The following is a 21,459-nucleotide window of genomic DNA, read 5'->3' on the forward strand; positions in this document are numbered from 1 at the left end:
GAAACTTGTTTAATTTTATTTACGAACGTTTTTATTAGTAATAAATATACGTAAATTAGAATTAAATTACGTAACGAACTTCTATATTCATAAATTTTTAACACGTATATTAGGGTGTTCGCCCCCTATTCAATACCCTGCTATTTAAACTGTAGTTCTAATTATTTTTCCAGTTATTTAAAAATGACCTCTTAATCACACTAAGTTGTTCATTTGAAAAAATTGTTTTCTTATATTTAATTCCTGACCTTTTTCTTTAATAATGCTGGGAAATCCGGCGCCCCCAGCATAGCAAGATCCTTCCATAGTGCCCCCGCCACACTCCGACCCCCCCCTACCAGACAAAATCTCCTCAGAAAAATTCTGTATAATTACCAAAAACCAAAAATAAAATTTAAAATTTGGTAAATTTAATAAATATAATCACAACCACAGGGGACATTTGGGGATCAAGTCATCCTAAAAGACATTTTTATCATATTTTCGACCATGCTGAACAAAATGGCTATCTCAAAATTTTGATCGGGTGACTTTGGGAAAAAAATGAGCGTGGGAGGGGGCCTAGTTGCCCTCCATTTTTTTTGGTCACTTAAAAAGGGCACTAGAACTTTTAATTTCCGTTCCAATGAACCCTCCCATGATATTCTAGGACCACTGGGTCGGTACGATCACCCCTGGGGAAAAAAAAAAAACAACAAAACAAACAAACAAATAAACACGCATCCGTGATTTTTATTCTGGCGAAAAATGGAAAATTCCACATTTTTGTAGATAGGAGCTTGAAACCTCTACAGTAGGGTTCTCTGATACGCTGAATATGATGGTGTGATTTTCATTAAGGTTTTATGAATTTTAGGGGGTCTTTCCCCCTTTTTTCGAAAATCAGACAAATTTTCTCAGGCACTTAACTCTTGATGTGTAATATTAAACTTAATGAAACTTATATATTTGAAATCAGAATTAAAATCTGATTCTTTTGATGTATCTATTGGTATCAAAATCCTGTTTTTTAGAGTTTCGGTTACCATTGAGCCGGGTCGCTCCTTACTTACAGTTCGTTACCACGAACTGTTTGATCATTTAAATTTTTGACATTTTATTTTTATGCAGATTATCGGTGATTTGTGAGTTTCATAGTCAAGGATGTAGAGCTATTATTTTATATGAAATACTGGAAGCCCATACAAGGGCATGCCCTTTTAACCCGAGGAATGCAGAAGTTCATTACGTAAGTTAATTCGTAAGTTCCGTATATTTATTACTAATAAAAAGGTTCGGAAATAAATTAAACAACTTTCGAGAAAGCCATTTAACCAAACAAAAGTAAAATTAATATGAAAATTTTGTTTTAATTATTCATGAACGGTGAGCCAAAATCAAAACCGGCATTAATTCAAAAATTTTCAAAAATTAAAAAAAAACAAGTTTTTTTTAAATGAAAGTAAGGAACGACGTTAAAACTTAAAACGAGCAGAAATTATTCTGTATATGAAAGGGGCTGTCCCCTCCTCAACGCCTCGCTCTTTGCGCTAAAGTTGAACTTTCTCACAACTCTATTTTTTTTTAAATAAAAAACTTTAGCGTATATGTTTTTGTACGCTAAATGTACAAACTTTTTTGTACTTGTTTTGGCTGTCTTTTTTTTGAAGTCGGTTTTCTATTAAGGGATTTAACCGACCGCGCCTACTTGTGCCATTAATGTTTTAAGCTGTATTATTAAGGATCAAGCCAACTGCGCCGTTATGGAATTGCTCCACTTGTACCGCTTAGGTTTTACCTTGAGCCGCTAAGTTGACATAAACTTGTGCCGCCAAGGGCTGCACCATTTGTAATGGGGGGAAAATGGTAAATGCGTATATAACAGAGGTAATAAATGACTGCGCCAATTTATGATAGAAAATAAAATAGCTTTATAGTAGGTTAGAAGTTCTCCAACCATCAATCCAGGAGTGTAACCACGCTTCCTTTGGTCATCTCCTTATGGATTACACCTCTAGTGTAATCTGATTCCTTAGGGAACGTTTCCAATGGGCACATTTGAACTAGTCATCTACTATGCGGCGAGATACAGGCATATAATAAGAACAAACACAAACAGAAAAGTAATGGATTTATTGAAACTTACATTTCAGGTATGCAACAATGTATGTATATGAGCAAAGCTTCACTTCAATTGACGACACTAGAGGCAAAGTTAATCATAATAGTAATAATCATAATAATGACAATTTACGCGAAAAACACTTTTCATCACTGTATATTTCCAGTCCTGATTCTGCGCTCTAAGAACTGCTTCACGATTAGCCTAACTCCTCTGGAGGGCCCGCTACTTTGTCATTATGTTTAAAAACTAAAATCATTATGCCAATCGACCGTCCAATAATTTTATTTTCAATATTTTGATGATTAGACATTCACGTTCCTATGATTACTTGGAACTTCCTGTGAAACTTCTTGCGTAAGACATTCCCTCATGATTTTTTTTGCCAAGTGTTTTCGCGAAATTCAAAACCGTCTTCCTTGATTTAATAGTCGGTCTGTAAAACAAAACGTCTGGAATGCTGCGAGGTCTTTATATCAGAAGTATCATTAAAAGGAAAGAATTTTATTTTTTTATATTTTAAATATATCACATCTTACTCACGGTACATATTACCCTTCCCATTATTTAATGACGTCCCGTCATTAGGACTTGCTTGTTCTTGGGTTTTTGAATTATTCGCGATTTATTTATTATTTGTCCTACGTAATTTAAATTGAAATTTTATTATTTTATGCTTTTATTTAAGCTTAATCAAGAGTGCTTAAAATTCTCTCCATTACTTTTCTTATTTTATTATATATCCTTTTCTAATGTTCCTCAACCGGACTAAGATTATCTATGGTTACAGCCTAGCTACTATGCTAAGGATTTTTTTTCTTGTTTTTTCTACATCTAACACTGATGACTCCTACATTTCCAGTAAAACCTTATATGCCCCCAGGGCATAACTTAAAACCCTTGCCCTGAGGGTTGTGGGGGAGTGTCCTCCTCAAAAATATATTTTCTATCTGGAAATCAACTATGCTGAACAAATGGGCTATCTCAAAATTTTGTTGGTTTTTGTTTGGGGGATTTGTGGGCGTGGGCGGGGGGGCTAGTTGCCATCCAATCATTTTCGACTATTAAAAAGGGCACTAGAACTCTCGATTTCCAATCCACTGATCCCCCTTTGAAGTTTCTACGACAACCCCTTCCATATGAAGTGCCTCTGGGAAAAAAAATAATAAATAAATAATAAAACATTGGAGCCGTATGGCCTTTACTATAGGCAACGCTACAGCGTTGCCTCTGATCAGAATTAAAATCTAATTCTATTGATGTATCTACTGGTATCAAAATTGCGTTTTTTAGAGTTTTGGTTACCATTGAGCCGGGAGCCGGGTCAATAATCAACCACGAACTGTTTGATTATCGTTTAGGTTTTTCGCCCAGTTATCATTTTCAGATTTTATATCGGATTTTCTACTTCTCTTTAAAATTTATATGGAATGCCACATAACTTTTATGGAAACACTTTTGAGATACCACAGATTCGGGGCTATGTTGCCACAAATTAAATTTCGTATTTCCAACGTTAGGAGCTTGATAATTGTTTTCAGACCTGAGAACACTTACTTTTTCCGTTTTTAACAAGTGAGTCGGAAAGTACCTTCCTAACACCGAACAACACTATGACGGAAGAGCTTTCCAATCCCCTTTCCCAGGTAACATGCTCCTCCTTCACGTTCCGTTGTAAAGTAAGTTTGTTGTTGTTTTAAAGTAAGCTTATAGTTGGCCTCCAGCTTTCACCAGCTGTTATAACGTAGATTTTGGTTCGTACCTTATTTCGCCCCTTGTAGGGGGTATTATTACGGTTCTAAGGTGAGTAAAATCTGGGGTAGCGGGCCCTTATGTATTTACCTTACTAATTATCTGAAGCTTACTTGCTTGGATTAACTGAGGTGCATAATTTAGTTTGCAGAGAGGTTAGTTATAATATAATACTTCTCTTGGTTTTCAAGACATCTCTTGGTTTTCAAGAAATAATGGTAAACTGTTTAAAAAATACTATTGAAACAAAAAGAGAATGATTTGAGACCATAGTACACTTCGACCATCTATTCAGTTTGAGGTTTGTTTTCTGTAGGCTATAATAAAGTTTTCTAGTTAAGATGATGGAAAATAATACAGCGCAGCTCTGTTGTGAGCCCTGACATTGTCGAAACTGTGTCTAAGGTGCTTTTTAAATTTTTAGTTTATTGTTGCTGTACCATGCAATCACTGGTATTATTATACACACATTGGGGTAAGAGGTCTAGTTAAACGAGAGACTCATGACAATGTTTATTGATAGTTTTTCGTTTAACAATTAGAGAAGTAGGGCCTAATAAACTGCTTTTTTTGTGGGGGGGGGGGGTTAAAAGGTCTCGCACATCAAATGTGACCGTGAAAGTTACTGTTTAATGACATTTAATGACTGTGTAATGACATTGTAATTACACAATGTCTATGAGACATTACACAATGACTGTGTAATGACATTTGTAATGTAGTGGGTGTATAAAAGTGGAACACTCGAATTGCAACACAATTAGAGAAAGTCTACTTTTCTCTCAGTATATATATATATATATATATATATATATATATATATATATATATATATATATATATATATATATATATATATATATATATATATTTATACCCTCGGACTTCGGTAATCAGATGCTGTATTGAAGTTTGCCATCCTTAGAGCTGGCGATCTCGGAGTATAATAAAGATCCGAGGAGATACTGAAAGTTACTGTTTATTTGTAATGACAGTAACCGAAATTTAATTTCGGGGTAAGCGTGAAAAATTTTGAACAATAAAATTTCAATATCACGGGGGGATCAGGATATTAGAAATGCCTAAGTGCATGACCATAGGGGGTTTGACCCCCCCCCCCCCGAAATGTTTGTTTCATTCGTAAAAACGTAACGAAAATGGATGTAACTGATCTTGCATGCGTTTTTAGGTTTTTGTGTGTAACCCCCCCCCCCTGAAAAAAATATCCAGGGGAGGGGCTCGGGGGTCTGAATCCCCCCCCTCCCGAAATGTTTGTCTGACTCTAAAAAAATGAACATAAACAAATTTTTGATGCGTTTTTTAACGTTTTTACCCCCCCCCCCTCCGGAATTTTTTTTGTAACTCCCCATCAAAAAAAAAAAAAAATCATAGGTATGGCCCGGATAGGTTTTTTTTTTTACCACGTTGTGAATTTCAAGAAGTAATTCTATGTTATTACTAACTACTCAATAGAAAGTCACTCACATAGTTCTAAATATCAAACAGTTCGTGGTAACGAACTGTAAGTAAGGAGTGACCCGGCTCAGTAGTAACCAATACTCTATAAAACGGAATTTTGATACCAATAGATACATTAGAAGAATTAGATTTGTATGCTGGTTTCAAATATATAAGTTTCATCAAGGTTAGACTTACCTATCAAAAGTTACGCGCCTGAGAAAATTTGCCTTATTTTCGAAAAAAGGGGTAAACAACCCCTAAAAGTCATAGAAATTTATTGAAAATCGAACCATCAGATTCAGCGTATCAGAGAACCTTACTGTAGAGTTTTCAAGCTCCTATCTGCAGAAATGTGGAAATCTGTATTTTTTGCCAGAAGAAAGATCACAAATGCGTGTTTATTTGTTAGTTGTTTTTTTTCCAGGGGTGCCGCATCGATCCAGTAGTCCTAGAATATCGTAAAAGCGCTCATTCGAACGGAAATTAAAAGTTCTAGTGCCCTTTTTAAGTGATCAAAAAATTGGAGGGCAACTTGGCCCCTTCTTTCGCTCATTTTTTTTCCCGAAGTCACCCAATCAAAATTTTGAGATAGCTATTTTGTTCAGCATGGTCGAAAGCCTAATTAATATGTCTTTGAGGATGACTCCCACATCTCCCACAGTTCCCCGGGGGAAGGGATGCAAGTTATAAACTTTGCCCATTGTTTACATATAGGCTAGTATTGGTTATTGGGAAGTATACATGTGTTTTCAGGAGGAATTTTGTACTAGTTTTTTACTCTGTTTATTTTTTACTTCGGGGTCGGAGTTAGGGTTACGGGGGAGGATCTTTCCGTGGAGGATATTTCCTTGGGAAAGGAACATTTCTATGAAGGGGGTGCCAGATTTCCCAGCATTATTTAAGAAACGATCAGAAATTAAATAAAAAAAAAATAAGGAGCAACATTAAAACTTAAAACAAACAGAAATTTTTACGTATATGAGAGGGTTCTCCCCCTAGTCAATAATGCGCTTTTCACGCTAAAGTTTTTTAATAATTTAAAAATACCTATCTATTATATATAAACGGTCTTTGTGATTCAGGGGCTTGTGATTCGAAAAAAATTCGAACTTTAGCGTAAAGAGCGAGGTATTGACTAGGGAACAAACTCCCTAATATACGTAATAAAAACATACGAATATAGAAATTCGTTACGTAAGTTAATTCGTAAGTTAAGTCAGAAAAAAATTTCGAGAAAGCAAATTAGCCAAAAAAAGGAATATTAATATGCGAATTTCGATTTAAATATTCATGTACGGTGAGACAAAATCAAAGCTGCATTAATTCAAAAACTTTCAGAAATTAACTAAAAAAACAAGTTATTTTAACAGAAAGTAAGGAGCGACATTAAAACTTAAAACGAACAGAAATTAGTCCGTATATGAAAGGGGCTGTCCCCTCCTCAATGCCTCGCTCCTTACGCTAAAGTTTGACTCTGTCTCACAAATTTATTTTTTTAAACAATAAAAAACTTTTACTTAAAGAGCGAGGCGTTGAGGAGGGGACAGCCCCTTTCATATACGGAATAATTTCTGTTCGTTTTAAGTTTTAATGTCGCTCCTTACTTTCAGTTAAAAAAAACTTGTTTTTTTTAGTTAATTTCACCTAAATACAAGAATAGAGATGTAAGAGATAAAAATAAAAAAATCACTAGAAATGCATAGCTGAAACAACTAAAATTGTATGAAGTAGAAAGTATTGAAATAAAATATTGGAAGGGGAAGTACAATAAAAAAATGACCACAAGGTAAATGGATATAAATATCCTTCACGAATCTTTCTGGGAAAATTTCTGTATTTAACCTTTGCCATCCCCTCCCTCTCCACCACTTGAATTTGATATGAATGTTTGTTCGTTCTTCCTCCGTATCCCCGCTTACAACAATACTGGGACCTATGATGGGTAACCTAAAAAAATTCCAGCAGTGGGTGTGTAAAAGTGGAACACTCGAATTGAAACACAATTAGAGAAAGTCTACTTTTCTCTCAGTATATACATATATATATATATATATATATATATATATATATATATATATATATATATATATATATATATATATATATTTCTAAACTGGAGAAAAATTACTAAACTGGAGAGGAAAAGATATCACTAAAAAACAGAGGCATCACATGGTATTTTTGAAAGAAACGGAAAATCCCGAGAAAGAAAGAAAAAAAGCAGAACATTTTATCTTTTCCTATCCCTCTTAATGGCAGCTACCATCTGCTCTTATATAATCTTATGGCTTTTCCTAATATATATATATATATATATATATATATATATATATATATAGTAATTTTCTTTAACCTAGTTGCAACCCTGTTTAGGATTTTTATAGGCTGAATGTTACTCATTTATAACCATGCAATTTGCCTGTTGCTCTAGTTTTACATTTCTAAGTGTTCTATCGTACTTAATTTGGTTTTATTTTATAGTCTGGGCCCGCCCCGATGGAAGGACCATCGATTCATTCTCCAAGCTCCACCTCATATTTATTTAGAGAACGACCTGTAAGGATGGCACGTACCTTAGCATCAGATTACCGAAGTCATAGGTAATGGGAAAGAGAATCAACTTTTATAAGCACACCAACCTTTCGGTATTGCAAGTCTGAAATATAAGAAAAATATCATTTTAGGCCCAAATTTTACTACTGGGATTCTCCAAACTAATCTTAAGCAACTTTAGATCTATTCAGATAAAATAACAATGATTAGCTCAAAAGAGAGAAAAAATCAAAAATTTCGCTCATAAATGTTAAATGAGTCTTTGAGATGCAAAGACCATGATAAAATGTGCATAACAAACGGGGTGAGTATATAGCTTACATCTTTGTTTATAATAAAATACAAAACAAATACCATGCTCAAACATACTAGCAAATACCAGAAGTCGAGCTGGATAAGATATTCCTAACCTGAAATTTTCTATTCTGAGGAACTCGCGCGCCATCTATATTAATTTAATCAAAACTTCTTTTATGCTGTTCATGATGTGGTTACAAATAAAGTCGTTATTCACGAGGTAGAAAGCGAAGTCAGTTTAGCTTTCCATTGTTTATATTCATAATTCGCAACTAGCAGAAAGTTGCAAGACTCTTATTTGCGACAAGACAAGATTTGGCTTGACTTGGAAAGCAAATCCACCCTGCAGTGCCAGTGGAAAATGTTTCTGGCTAGTGGTTTTTGGCGATAGATTCAAATTATCACGTTCATAGCTGAAATAAAACTTCCAGTTTTGACATTTTTCTTCATGTTATCGTCAATCACTTCCAAAATGAATAGTATTTTGAAAAGTTTGCATGATAAGGACTGGGACCAATTATTAACGCTGGTTTATATGTAAATATTGTTCATGATAATGGAAGCGATGTAAATGTTTAAATAATTTGTCTTTTCGCTTGTTATTCGCGACTAGCTGGTGAAATTTCCTTTAGCCGGTCTTTCAAGCTCAGGTATACTTGTAAAACGGTCTGTTGAACTGTAAAAACGTTCATAGAAAACCGTGTAGTCTTCACATTATAATCCTGGAATATGAAATCATTTTTGGTGAAATGTTTGAAATCATGCCCCCCAGCAGATTTTTTGCCCCTACCCCCCCCCCCCACCCTCCTCCCCTTGGTTTTGAAAACAACCTTGTTGGAAGTATTTTCATTGAAAAATATCTTTTTTGTTATTATCTTTGAAAAATATATTTTTTGGTATTATCATTTAAAAATTTGTAATTAAAAAAAGGTGAAATAAAAAAAGCTTTATTTTTCTCTTTGTCAAAGAATTCTTGTTTACATTCTTTTCGTGGTCACAATATAATACTTTAAAAGCATTATTTATTATATTTTGCTGAATATCAAGGATTGGAGTTTTCAATCCATTATATCCAAAAATACCGAGATTTCCGCATTTTCAAAACGGTTCATGGTAATGAACGGTTTTACTATGAACGGAACAATCGAAACTCTAAAAAACAGAATTTTGATAACAATATACATATTAAAAGTTCTGCATTTTATAGTGATTCCAAATTTGTAAAATTCTTTTAGTTTAAAGCTGTTCAAAAGCTATTAGGATATTTGATTTTCTCGCTATCGTCGTAAATGCAACGCTAATCGCCTTCAAAAACGGGAGCTCTCGTTTTGAAGCAGACTTGTCTTGAAGCAGACTTGAATCCAAGAGTGAATGTTTTAACCCTCTATCAATAAACATACAAAAGTTTGTATTTTTTTTTGGAAGGGTGGACATGGATGTCTATTTATTTATTTCATTTTTTTACACATGCACGAAAATAAGAGACAAAGAACAGTCTAGTGTTCATTGTATACTGGTGGAATGATTGAAATGGTTAAGTTCCACCATTTTTGTTGTTACTTTCTCTTCGTTTGAGAAATGGTTTATAAATGCAGATACACCACGGAAACTTGGCCTGATAAACTTTTCTCCACTTGGGCAATTTGAAGAAGAAAAAAACGTTCCAAAGTGATGTTTTTCCTGGCAAAGCAACTGTTTTTACAGGCTGGGAGACCGTTTTTCAATCTGTTTGAACTTGCCGTTGAGTAAAAAAAAAGAATAAAAAATCATGAACTTGGCGACTACGCGAAATCAAAAGACATTAATTCCAATTTCTATTGTACTTCCCTCGGGCTCGTTTAAAGTTATAATTCTGTTAATTTTTTTTTAGAGTGAAAAATAATTAGAGACACTTGAAACAGGCAAGTTATTTTCAATAAGAATTTTGTAATAATTATAATGATATTCCTAATATTTTGGCTTCGCATCCGGAAGCCTATATCAATGAAAAAAAATAGCCTAAGCAAAACATAAAGAAAAAGCTATAGAAAAAAAAGAAACACGAAAGGTTAGCTCACATTTAAATAAAATCAAATCGGCAAAGCGCCAACAATAAAGCGTCAAAGTAAGATGTCTACTTTACCTATACTATTGCACGTCCGATTTATTTTTCTGATATGGGATTCTAGCAAAATGAACCAAGTCTTTTTATTCAAAAATCTTGCGTGTACCCTAAGTTGAAATTTAGTACAGATAAAGGAACAACCTAATAGCAGTTCCTTAAGTAATTAACAGTCTCTCCAATAATAATTAGCTCCACATATTTTATCAATGACTTTAACTTTCTTTTAAATTTCATACTTTCTAGTTAGGTTGCCAAAAGCTGCTCTTTCATTGGCACTACCGTTTTCTAATCCCTTGTTAATTCGTCGAAGATCCAAGTATTATTCTGTTGTGTTTTTATTTTTATTTTATATTCCTTTGATCAGGGACTTATCCAGGTGGGGGGTGGGGGCATCCAGCTTGAACACCCACCTCTCACCAACATTTTTCTCTGGTTTAAAAATTAAAAAATACATTTGTTGCGTTTTGTAAAGCTTTTTGGGTACCCCCACCCCTCCCAACGGAAACAAATTTTTGATTCGGCCTTGCCTGTGAGGTATCCTTTTTGTATCCCAGTGAATTAAAATTTCCTTCTGTATTTTTTTTTTTTTTTTTTTTTTTTTTTTTTCATCCCTGCAGTTTTAATGTTTAAAAGTAAGATGGAAATTCTATCATTTGATAGCTGAGATTCAGCTGTATCTATATGCCGAATTTGTATTTCCAAATTCGCTCCGCTTTTTTTTAGATTTAAATTGCGTTGAAAATACTTCGGAAATCGAAAGTAGAATTTGCTTCTGTAGGGTTTCCGCAAAATCGCATGTTTCACAGAGAATATAAGCCTTAAGTGTGATAAGTTAATTGTTGGTAAGTATATTATTTTTCATATATAGAATAAATCACGTTTAATTTTACAGTTCTGGAAGATCTGCAATTGAATATGTAGATAGTTCCAGTTTATATGCACTTCGGACTCAGTCTAGGTACGTGTCAAGACCCAGACCTTACGTCGTGAGACAGCGTGCTCGTCCGTTAATGCAGGTCAGCTTTTTCTTTTTTTTTGGCTGTAAGACACAATCTGCTTCCTTAATTAAACTGCTTCAAATAAGCTGGCTGCGTTAGCTTGAAAGGTGTTATCATAAGCACGGTTGCCATATGTAGCACGAAAGTTCTATTTTAGCTCTCTTTCATAATGTGTAGCACTGTAAGACGTGATGGATTTTAGAGAAAATCTTTAAATCTGGGAATTCCGTGTTTGGGTTTTAGGGTTGTTATTTGTCATCATTTTCTTCTACAAGGTAGGCTTCTGAGCTCCAGAGTAAGGCTAAAACCAAGACAAACAAGTAGTATAAGCTCCAACTTTTGACTAATAAATTTATAACTTGTTTTGTAAAAACGACGTAATAAGATATAAAGGTGATGATTTCAATCTAAAGAAAACACACACAAAAAAGAATAAAAAGGCCCACTAATTATCTTTTTGTAATATTCATAAATTAATCTGTTAATACTACCTTTTAAATATTTCTCTGAATACTACAGATTTGCCGTGCGACCTATGCAAATTCAAGGTTTAAAAATTAGTGCAGTGATAAAAGTCTGATAACGGAATTTAGTTTCCTGAAGAAATTGTTTTGCTCTGTTTAGACACGACAACAAAAAATGAATAAAATCGTATTACTTTTCTTAGGATTTGTTGACCATGTCTGTAAAAAAGGGGACAAAGGAATGCTGGTAGCGAGTCGTAGGGCATGTCACTGGGTTGAGCTTGTTGTCTCTGGGTACAGGACGTAACGGGGGCTAGCGGGGGCAGGAGCGTCCTGTGTTTGCTGCTACGGAGCAGTAAAGGGCCGAACTGGAAAATAAGTAGCTGCGGGGGGTTAAAAAGCGACTCCAGGCCAAGAACCTTAAGCGCATTGTCATAAGTAGTGAAGCAAGGCTAGGTCGCAAATAGTTCTTTTTTTAGAGGGGTAATATATTTCACCTTAATATCTTGTTACGTATAATCTTTTGTTTCTAAACATATTAAGAACTGACTTAACCCTATTGTGACAAGTGCAGCCCCATTTTTTAGGGAGTGTTTTTTTTCGGTCCTGAAGAGCGGAAATAATATAATAATAATAGAAAATAGTTCCTCCTGCGCTATTTGTGGCATAGGAAATCAATAGATTTTTTATGGGTATTATATTTATTTAACCGACGGGTCCCCTTCTTCGTTGGCTCTGCTGCAGCTGAGATCAAAACCACAGCCCCGCAAAGGGTAGAAATAATGCAAGATAAATAGATATTTAGCTTCAGAGTTCATGTTGGATTGTTAAAAAAAAATTCCGTCTCTCGATTCAGACCAGATTAAGGTCCTAGAAGATTATTAACCTTGCATTGCTTAATGCTTTTAGAAAGAAGAAAACTTCAATTGATGAAAGTGAGTTTAAGATCTTCTTTGTCCTTGCTTTGGCCTTTGTTGCTTGACTGTACTGTAGCATAAATCTTTATCATTGGAATATCTAAAAGAAAACATTTTTTTTTGTCTTGTACTTCTAATTTTTTCTACTTCAAAAGTGGAATAGGAGACCTTCTTATGGATTTATTCATAAGAAAACCTTCTTATGGATTTTTATTACAGTATAATGTTTTAGTACATAATTGTGTACTTGCTCCAATAAAATTTGTGGCATTCATGATTTCCCTAGCAAAAAAAATATTTTCTTATCTTTCATTTTTAATTATTTTTTACTTTCAATTTTAGTAAGGGAAGACGATTTTTGGGATTTTATTTTGATATAATGTGAATTTGAATTTTTGAAATAATTTGAATTTTCTGACAATATAATCTGTAGCATTCAGGATTTGCTTCCCTTCTCTCGGTAGGCTAGTGTTGAAAGGTGAAGATACTGAAAAGGGAGTGGGATCGTTAGATCAAGCATGCTGAGTTTAAGTGGTAGGTTTTTAATCTCACTGAAAAAGAAGAGACATAACGCCTTTTGCGCTACAGCAGGTGAGGTGACGTGTATTTTTTCTAAGCTTTTTTTATTTTTGCTATTTTCTTCCTTTTATTTGAAAAGGTGAAGGAGACCCGATGGAGCTTAACTCATGTAACTGTAGCTTAACTCTACGCTATAAATGTAGCTTAACTCTACGCTATAAATAGAGTAGAGTGAACAATATACATAGAATTCAAGGCCGTATCCATAGTACACTTCGACCATCTATTCAGTTTGAGGTTTGTTTTCTGTAGGCTATAATAAATTTTTCTAGTTAAGATGATGGAAAATAATATAGCGCAGCTCTGTTGTGAGCCCTGACATTGTCGAAACTGTGTCTAAGGTGCTTTTTAAATTTTTTGTTTCTTGTCGCTGTACCATGCAATCACTGGTATTATTATACACACATTGGGGTAAGAGGTCTAGTTAAACGAGAGACTCATGACAATGTTTATTGATAGTTTTTTGTTTAACAGAGAAGTAGGGCCTAATAAACTGCATTTTTTTTTGGGGGGGGGGGGGGGTAAAAAGGTCTCGCACATCAAATGTGACCGTGAAAGTTACTGTTTATTTGTAATGACAGTAACCGAAATTTAATTTCGGGGTAAGCGCGAAAAATTTTGAACAATAAAATTTGAATATCACGGGGGGATCAGGATATTAGAAAAAACTAAGTGCATGACCATAGGGGGGTTTGAACCCCCCCCCCCCCCGAAATGTTTTTTTAATTCGTAAAAACGTAACGAAAATGGATGTAACTGATCTTGCATGCGTTTTTAGGTTTTTGTGTGTAACCCCCCCCCCCCTGAAAAAAATATCCAGGGGAGGGGCTAGGGGGTCTGAATCCCCCCCTCCCGAAATGTTTGTCCGACTGGAAAAAAATGAACATAAACAAATTTTTGATGTGTATTTTAACGTTTTTTACCCCCCCCCCCTCCCTCGGAATTTTTTCGTAACTCCCCATCAAAAAAAAAAAAATCATAGGTATGGCCCTGATAGGTTTTTTTTTACCACGCTGTGAATTTCAAGAAGTAATTCTATGTTATTCCTAACTACTCAATAGAAAGTCACTCACATAGTTCGAAATATCAAACAGTTCGTGGTAACGAACTGTAAGTAAGGAGCGACCCGGCTCAGTAGTAAACGAAACTATAAAACGGAATTTTGATACCAATAGATACATCAGAAGAATTAGATTTTATGCTGATTTCAAATATATAAGTTTAATCAAGTTTAGTCTTATCCATCAAAAGTTACGCACCTTAGAAAATATTCTTTATGTTTGGAAAATGGGCAAAACACCCCATTAAAGTCACAGAACTTTAATGAAAATCAAACCATCAGATTAAGCATATCACAGAACCCTATTATCGAAGTTTCAAGCTCCTATCTGCAAAAATGTGGAATTTTGCATTTTTTGCCAGAAGAAAGATCACGAATGCGTGTTTATTTGTTAGTTTTTTTTTTTTCAGGGGTGCCGCATCGATCCAGTAGTCCTAGAATATCTTGAAAGCGCTCATTCGAACGGAAATTAAAAGTTCTAGTGCCCTTTTTAAGTGATCAAAAAATCGGAGGGCAACTTGGCCCCTTCCCACGCTCATTTTTTTCCCGAAGTCACCCAATCAAAATTTTGAGATAGCTATTTTGTTCAGCATAGTCGAAAGCCTAATTAATATGTCTTTGAGGATGACTTAATCTCCCACAGTTCCCGGGGGAAGGGATGCAAGTTATAAACTTTGCCCATTGTTTACATATAGGCTATTATTGGTTATTGGGAAGTATACATGTGTTTTCAGGAGGAATTTTTTACTAGTGTTTTACTCTGTTTATTTTTTACTTCGGGGTCGGAGTTAGGGTTACGGGGGAGGATCTTTCCATGGAGGATATTTCCTTGGGAAAGGAACATTTCTATGAAGGGGGTGCCAGATTTCCCAGCATTATTTAAAAAACGATCAGAAATTAAATAAAAAAAAAATAAATAAGGAGCAACATTAAAACTTAAAACAAACAGAAATTTTTACGTATATGAGAGGGTTCTCCCCCTATTCAATACTTCGCTCTTCAATATAAATTTTTTTAGTAATTTAAAAATGCCTATATATTATAATTACAAAGTCTTTGTGATTCTGGGGCGTGTTATTCTAAAAAAATTCTAACTTTAGCGTAAAGAGCGAGGTATTGACTAGGGAACAAACTCCCTAATATACGTAATAAAAACATACGAATATAGAAATTCGTTACCTAAGTTAATTCGTAAGTTACGTCAGAAAAAAATTTCGAGAAAGCCAATTAGCCAAAAAAAAGGAATAATAATATGCAAATTTCGATTTAAATATTCATGTACGGTGAGACAAAATAAAAGCTGCATTAATTCAAAAACGTTCAGAAATTAACTAAAAAAACAAGTTTTTTTTAACTGAAAGTAAGGAGTGACATTAAAACTTAAAACGAACAGAAATTATTCCGTATATGAAAGGGGCTGTCCCCTCCTCAATGCCTCGCTCCTTACGCTAAAGTTTATTTTTTTAAACAATAAAAAACTTTGGCTTAAAGAGCGAGGCGTTGAGGAGGGGACAGCCCCTTTCATATACGGAATTATTTCTGTTCATTTTAAGTTTTAATGTGGCTCCTTACTTTCAGTTAAAAAAAACTTGTTTTTTTTTAGTTAATTTCACCTAAATACAAGAATAGAGATGTAAGAGATAAAAATAAAAAAAATCACTAGAAATGCATAGCTGAAACAACTAAAATTTTATGAATTAGAAAGTATTGAAATAAAATATTGGAAGAGGAAGTACAATAAAAAAATGACCACAAGGTAAATGGATATAAATATCCTTCACGAATCTTTCTGGGAAAATTTCTGTATTTAACCTTTGCCATCCCCTCCCTCTCCACCACTTGAATTTGATATGAATGTTTGTTCCTTCTTCCTCCGTATCCCCGCTTACAACAATACTGGGACCTATGATGGGTAACCTAAAAAAAATTCCAGCAGTGGGTGTGTAAAAGTGGAACACTCGAATTGAAACACAATTAGAGAAAGTCTACTTTTCTCTCAGTATATACATATATATATATATATATATATATATATATATATATATATATATATATATATATATATATACTGGAAAAATTACTAAACTGGAGAGGAAAAGATATCACTAAAAAACAGAGGCATCACATGGTATTTTTGAAAGAAACGGAAAATCCCGAGAAAGAAAGAAAAAAAGCAGAACATTTTATCTTTTCCTATCCCTCTTAATGGCAGCTACCATCTGCTCTTATATAATCTTATGGCTTTTCCTAATATATATATATATATATATATATATATATATATATATATATATATATATATATATATATATATATATATAACTTTTATAAGCACACTAACCTTTCGGTATTGGAAGTCTGAAATATAAGAAAAATATCATTTTAGGCCCAAATTTTACTACTGGGATTCTCCAAACTAATCTTAAGCAACTTTAGATCTATTAGAACAAAACTTATGTTTTAATCCAAATTAACTTTTTTCTCAGTTAAGTATATTGCTAACTAATTGAAGGAATTTGTAAGAATGATCAAAGAGTATGGGTCATGAATATGAGATAGTTAATATGTCAGGAACTGAGATCAGATACTTATTATTACCCTAGTTTTACCAATTACACTAATTAAATTAATTATTCTTATATTAATTATGACCACATTTAGCCAGAAGTGAAAATGAGATCTGTTCTGAAGCTATTAGTTTCTAAAACAAAATAAAAAGCATGAAGTAAAAAAGTATTGCTGATGTCAGTCTTACATTTGTCTTACTTTTCTTTTCTTTTTTAAAGAAAAATTTTCCGTTGATTTTGAATTGAAGTTATGAAGTATTTTGCAGTAGGTTGCATCAAGACATGGCTAATTGTAGACAGAGAAAAGCCAAGACAGATAGTCCAAGTAATTGAGAGGCAAATGTTTAAATGGCTGGGGCACGGGTAAATGGCGGGAGTAGGCATCACTCTCTTATTGGACACATACTTGTTTGTTAGTTTTTGGAAAGGCATGCCTGCCTAGAGTCTCAGACATGTTGACCAAGAATTTTAAATTGACATAAGACCGTTAGATTGCCTGTAATGAGAGGCAAACAAGGCACCCCCGCCTATGGTCTTAAGAAGGTTGACCAAGAATATAGAATTGACATAGGACCATTAATTTGCTTGAAACAACAGGCAAACTATCGTTTAAGCCATCTTTATCTTTCAAATAGTACCTAGTCGTTGCCTAAATTCAGCCCCACATTCTGAGAAAATTTCAATTTTTCACAAATTTTCCCAATTTTTGGGTCACTTGCCAGATACTCTCGGCGGTTGGTCGTCTTTATTTCAACTCTTATATGTTACCAATACTCTTTGAGAATGATTACAAACAGAACTTGACAAACAGTGTTTTTGAAATGATTATTTTAGCTCGCTTAAAAATACAGGAATTTTAATCAATTTTTTTTTCAAGCAATTTCTTTGAAAGACATTGTCACTTTTAATCAGACATACAAGCCAAGCTTTACATAGTGACCTTGCTTCGCTTTTTTGGCTTCGTAGAATTTACGTATTCTATCGTTATATATTATATATACCGACGTCTTCTATCATTGTCAATCACCAGAAAAATTACAGTCTTCTATCAAAGATTGGCTTCACCATATAATTCCAAAGTATATTATTTCTTACGCATTTAAGGCGTTAGTTATATCTGTACCACGGAAACTTTTATTCGTTCTGTTTTTTTTTTTTTTTTGTCTTTCTTTCTTTTGTCTTTCTGTTCTTTTTCTCTTTTTTTTCGGGATGCGTTGGCATGTTGTTTCAGGTCCAGTAGATCCGAAAAAAGGGGGAAAACACCTCCGAAAGTGCCATTGAACTCGATGAAAATTGCACCATCAGAGAACCTTTTTTCTGAGTTTTCAAGCCCCTATCTACAAAATCACGAAATTTTGTATTTTATTTTGATTTTTCTTTTGAAGAATGATCATGGAAATGGAAAGGTCTAGTACACTTTTGGAGTAGCAAAAAAATTGTATCATAACAGGGTGGTGTTTTCTGGCATTTAGTGTCACAAAACAACAGTTTTACCACAACGAGGAAGAAAAAGGTATCGACTAAAAATTCTGACATAGCAAATAGGTTTAAACTTTTTAAAATTATATTCTGGGCTTCCCAACTTCAGAGGCAGTATACGGTTGAGAGGAGGAATGTGCCTGAAGGGTAAAAAAGAATAATCTTATTGCTCAAATTCTTTCTTTCCTTGAACCTTCAAATGAATAAAGAAAATTTTCTGGGGGGGGGGGGTTGAAATGAATCTATAATCTGCATTCATTCACGGGAATAGTTTAGGATTGAGCCTGATTAAGCCAGGTCCAAAAAGGGGAAAACTCCTCAAAAGGGACATTGATCTCGATGAAAATTGCACCATCAAGTTCGGCAAATTAGAGAACCTTTTTTCAAGAGTTTTTAAGCCCCTATCTACAACATCACGAAATTTTGTATTTTTCCCGCTTGAAGAATGATCATGGAAATTAAAAGGTCTAGTATACTTTTGGAGCAGCAAAATAGATTGTGCCACAACAGGGTGGTGTTTTCTGGGATTTGGTTACTAAAAACAACAATTTTGCCACAATGAGGAAAAAAAAAATATCGATTAAAAATTCTCATATAGCCAATCGGTTTAAAATCATAAAAAATAATGATATTTGAGCATCTCAGTTTCAGAGGCAATATACGATGGATAGGAGGAATGGGCATGAAGGGTAAAAAAGTGTAACCTTATTCTCAATTTTTTTTTTCCTTTCTTTGAACCTTCAAATAAATAAAGAATTTTTTTCTGAGGGGGGGGGGGGTCGAAGTGAATCTATAATCTCTCTTCATTCGCTTGAATAGTTTGGGATTAAGCCTGTAATTTGGGGACTAGCTTTCTCTAGTTGCAGATTTTTTTTTCTGTTCTTCATGAGACACTATATTCTTATACGCAGCTGTACAAATTTTGGAGTGCTGGGGGAGGGGCAATATGAGTGCTGCTAGGAAATTTCTCAGAAGAAGGTTACGAGTACTAGCAGGACCTTTGTTTTAATCGAAATTTGAATGGGAATATTTCTCTCTTTCTTTATCATAAACACTTTTATAATGCCATCTTAGTTTCAAGGGGGTATTGAAAACTCCCTACCCCCTTCTTATGTCCTTTAGAGACATCCTTATGAAAACATATATCTTAGAAGAATTCATCTTGAAAATTATGGAATTTGCTGTCCTATACTCATTTTTGATATTTTAGACCCCTCCCCCTCCAAATTCTATAACGAACTTGAGCTATTCCATTTCTTAAGAAGGCTGTCTTCTCCTCATCTCCTAATTTATACGCTAAAGGTTGACCTTATGTCCTTATTGTTTTAAGAACAATTGGTCAAGCAGTATTATACTCATAAAAGATTTTAGCTTAGCACTATAAAACTTTAAACTAAAGAATGGGACTGTGGTGGAGACAGCCTCCTCATATATGGAATAAATTCTGTTCATTTTAACTTTTAGTGTTGCTCTTTCTTTTTATTTAAAAATAACCGTTTTTTAAATCAATTTGACAATCTCCTAAATTGACCGTTTTTTTCTTGAATCATCGTTACATAAGAGTCAAACTAAAAACGAACATTAATTATCTTGTAAATGAGAGGGGGCAACTGTCCCCTTAGCTGCCTACTTTTTGGGAAAGTTCCCCCTCCCCTTCTTACTAGCTATGCTTTTTATTTTAAAATGCTGTTAATTAAGCATTTGTTAACTTTAGAATGGTTTTAAAGCTTGGATTTTACTCCTAGATTTTGATTTACAATACAATTTTCAAATTTCAGTTTTGGTTGCACTGCTTGAAATTCTGAAAATAGCTTAATCTCTTCTGTAGTGCTTGAGAAACTGGCACAAATACGTATTTAAGTGACGAAAGACTTTTTTTTACTGCATTTTGACTGGTTTAAGAAGTGTGTATTTCGTTTGATCAGTCAGTAGCCCATTTATGTTAGGATGTTCAGTTCAGATGAGACTTTAAATCAGCAAATACGGTTCCAACAATTACCCAAGACTTCTCTCCCTCTCCAACATTTACGCTTTGTCCGAGCTAAGCCAATGGATAATTTGTTTACTCCCTTTTTTAGTTCATGGTAATGACGACTTATTATGGAGCTCAGTTATGCATATCACTTGGCACCTTTGAAGCAGTGCTGAAGAAGCAGAAGTAGTAGTGCTTACTATATTTTTGAGAAGCAGCCTCATTCTAGAAGAAGTTTAATTTTTTTTTTCTCATTGACGTTTGATCATTTTGCTGGTTTTTATCATTAAATTTTATGGGTAGTCTATGTGAAATTATGGGTTGTCTGTATGGTTGGTATTATGGCATTATGTTGATAGTTTAAATGGTAGTAGTAGTAGTAAGTAATCGGATTAACGACGCTTCTTAACTACTAAGGTCCCTGTGCCAGCCCTGCAGTATGCTGCTACCTCCAGGTTCGATATCTGGATCTCCATGGTTCGATCTCCGGGTTTGATCTGTGGATATCCAAAGTTCGACCTCTGTGTTCGATCTCTGGATTACCAAGCTAAGCTCAAACCCACAGCGTCATGTCAGGACTAGTTTGCATATTATGGGTTATCTAGAGGTCATAACAAAAGTTCAAGTTTTCCTTTTCTGTGTAAAGCGCGTTTTAGAAAAAGAGCTGTGGGAGTTCTCACGAGAGTTGAAGATCAACAAAGTTTTAGCTACTGTTTTGTCAGACTCAGAGTTTATGTCAGAGAAGATTTTCTAAAGTGGCTCCATCAAGCATTTTTTTTTTTCAGAATTAGTTATTGCTTTCGAGTAGAAAGATATGTCCAAGCAATCGCCGAGCGGTTTCAATTAAAGCCCGAAAGTGATTAACATCGGTGGCGGTTCCTTGGCCGGTTTGCAAAATATTTTACTACAATAATTAATATGAAAATATAGAAATTCGAAAAGGAGGATTTTCCCATGGATTGGAAAGTGCTACCACATACCTCTCCAAGCCAATTCAGCTTCTGATTCTGTTCACTTTGCGATTCAATTTTTTTTCGTTTTGTCTTTGGAGATGAAGTAGAGGAGTGGTGTCAGGCAGGCACTAGCACTTTGAATTTCCTGTCAAATGAGCCTTTTTTGAAGTTTCTACGACAATGCTATCTATAAAAAAAATCT

At 34.3% G+C, this 21,459-nt stretch overlaps 1 protein-coding gene across 1 annotated transcript; it reads left to right on the forward strand.

Annotated features, from left to right (window-relative positions):
* Positions 1 to 987: 987 nt before the first annotated feature.
* Positions 988 to 20,613, forward strand: LOC148956024 (uncharacterized). Its single transcript, XM_089093613.1, has 4 exons — positions 988 to 1,228; positions 7,796 to 7,914; positions 11,161 to 11,284; positions 20,411 to 20,613. Exons 2-4 carry the CDS (start codon positions 7,811 to 7,813, stop codon positions 20,492 to 20,494), a joined length of 312 nt encoding a protein of 103 aa, XP_088949739.1. The 5' UTR covers positions 988 to 1,228; positions 7,796 to 7,810; the 3' UTR covers positions 20,495 to 20,613.
* Positions 20,614 to 21,459: the final 846 nt, after the last annotated feature.

Source organism: Artemia sp. Qi Xiang Cuo, chromosome 1, assembly GCF_049724085.1.
Source record: "Artemia sp. Qi Xiang Cuo chromosome 1, ASM4972408v1, whole genome shotgun sequence".
NCBI classification, from domain to species: domain Eukaryota; kingdom Metazoa; phylum Arthropoda; class Branchiopoda; order Anostraca; family Artemiidae; genus Artemia; species Artemia sp. Qi Xiang Cuo.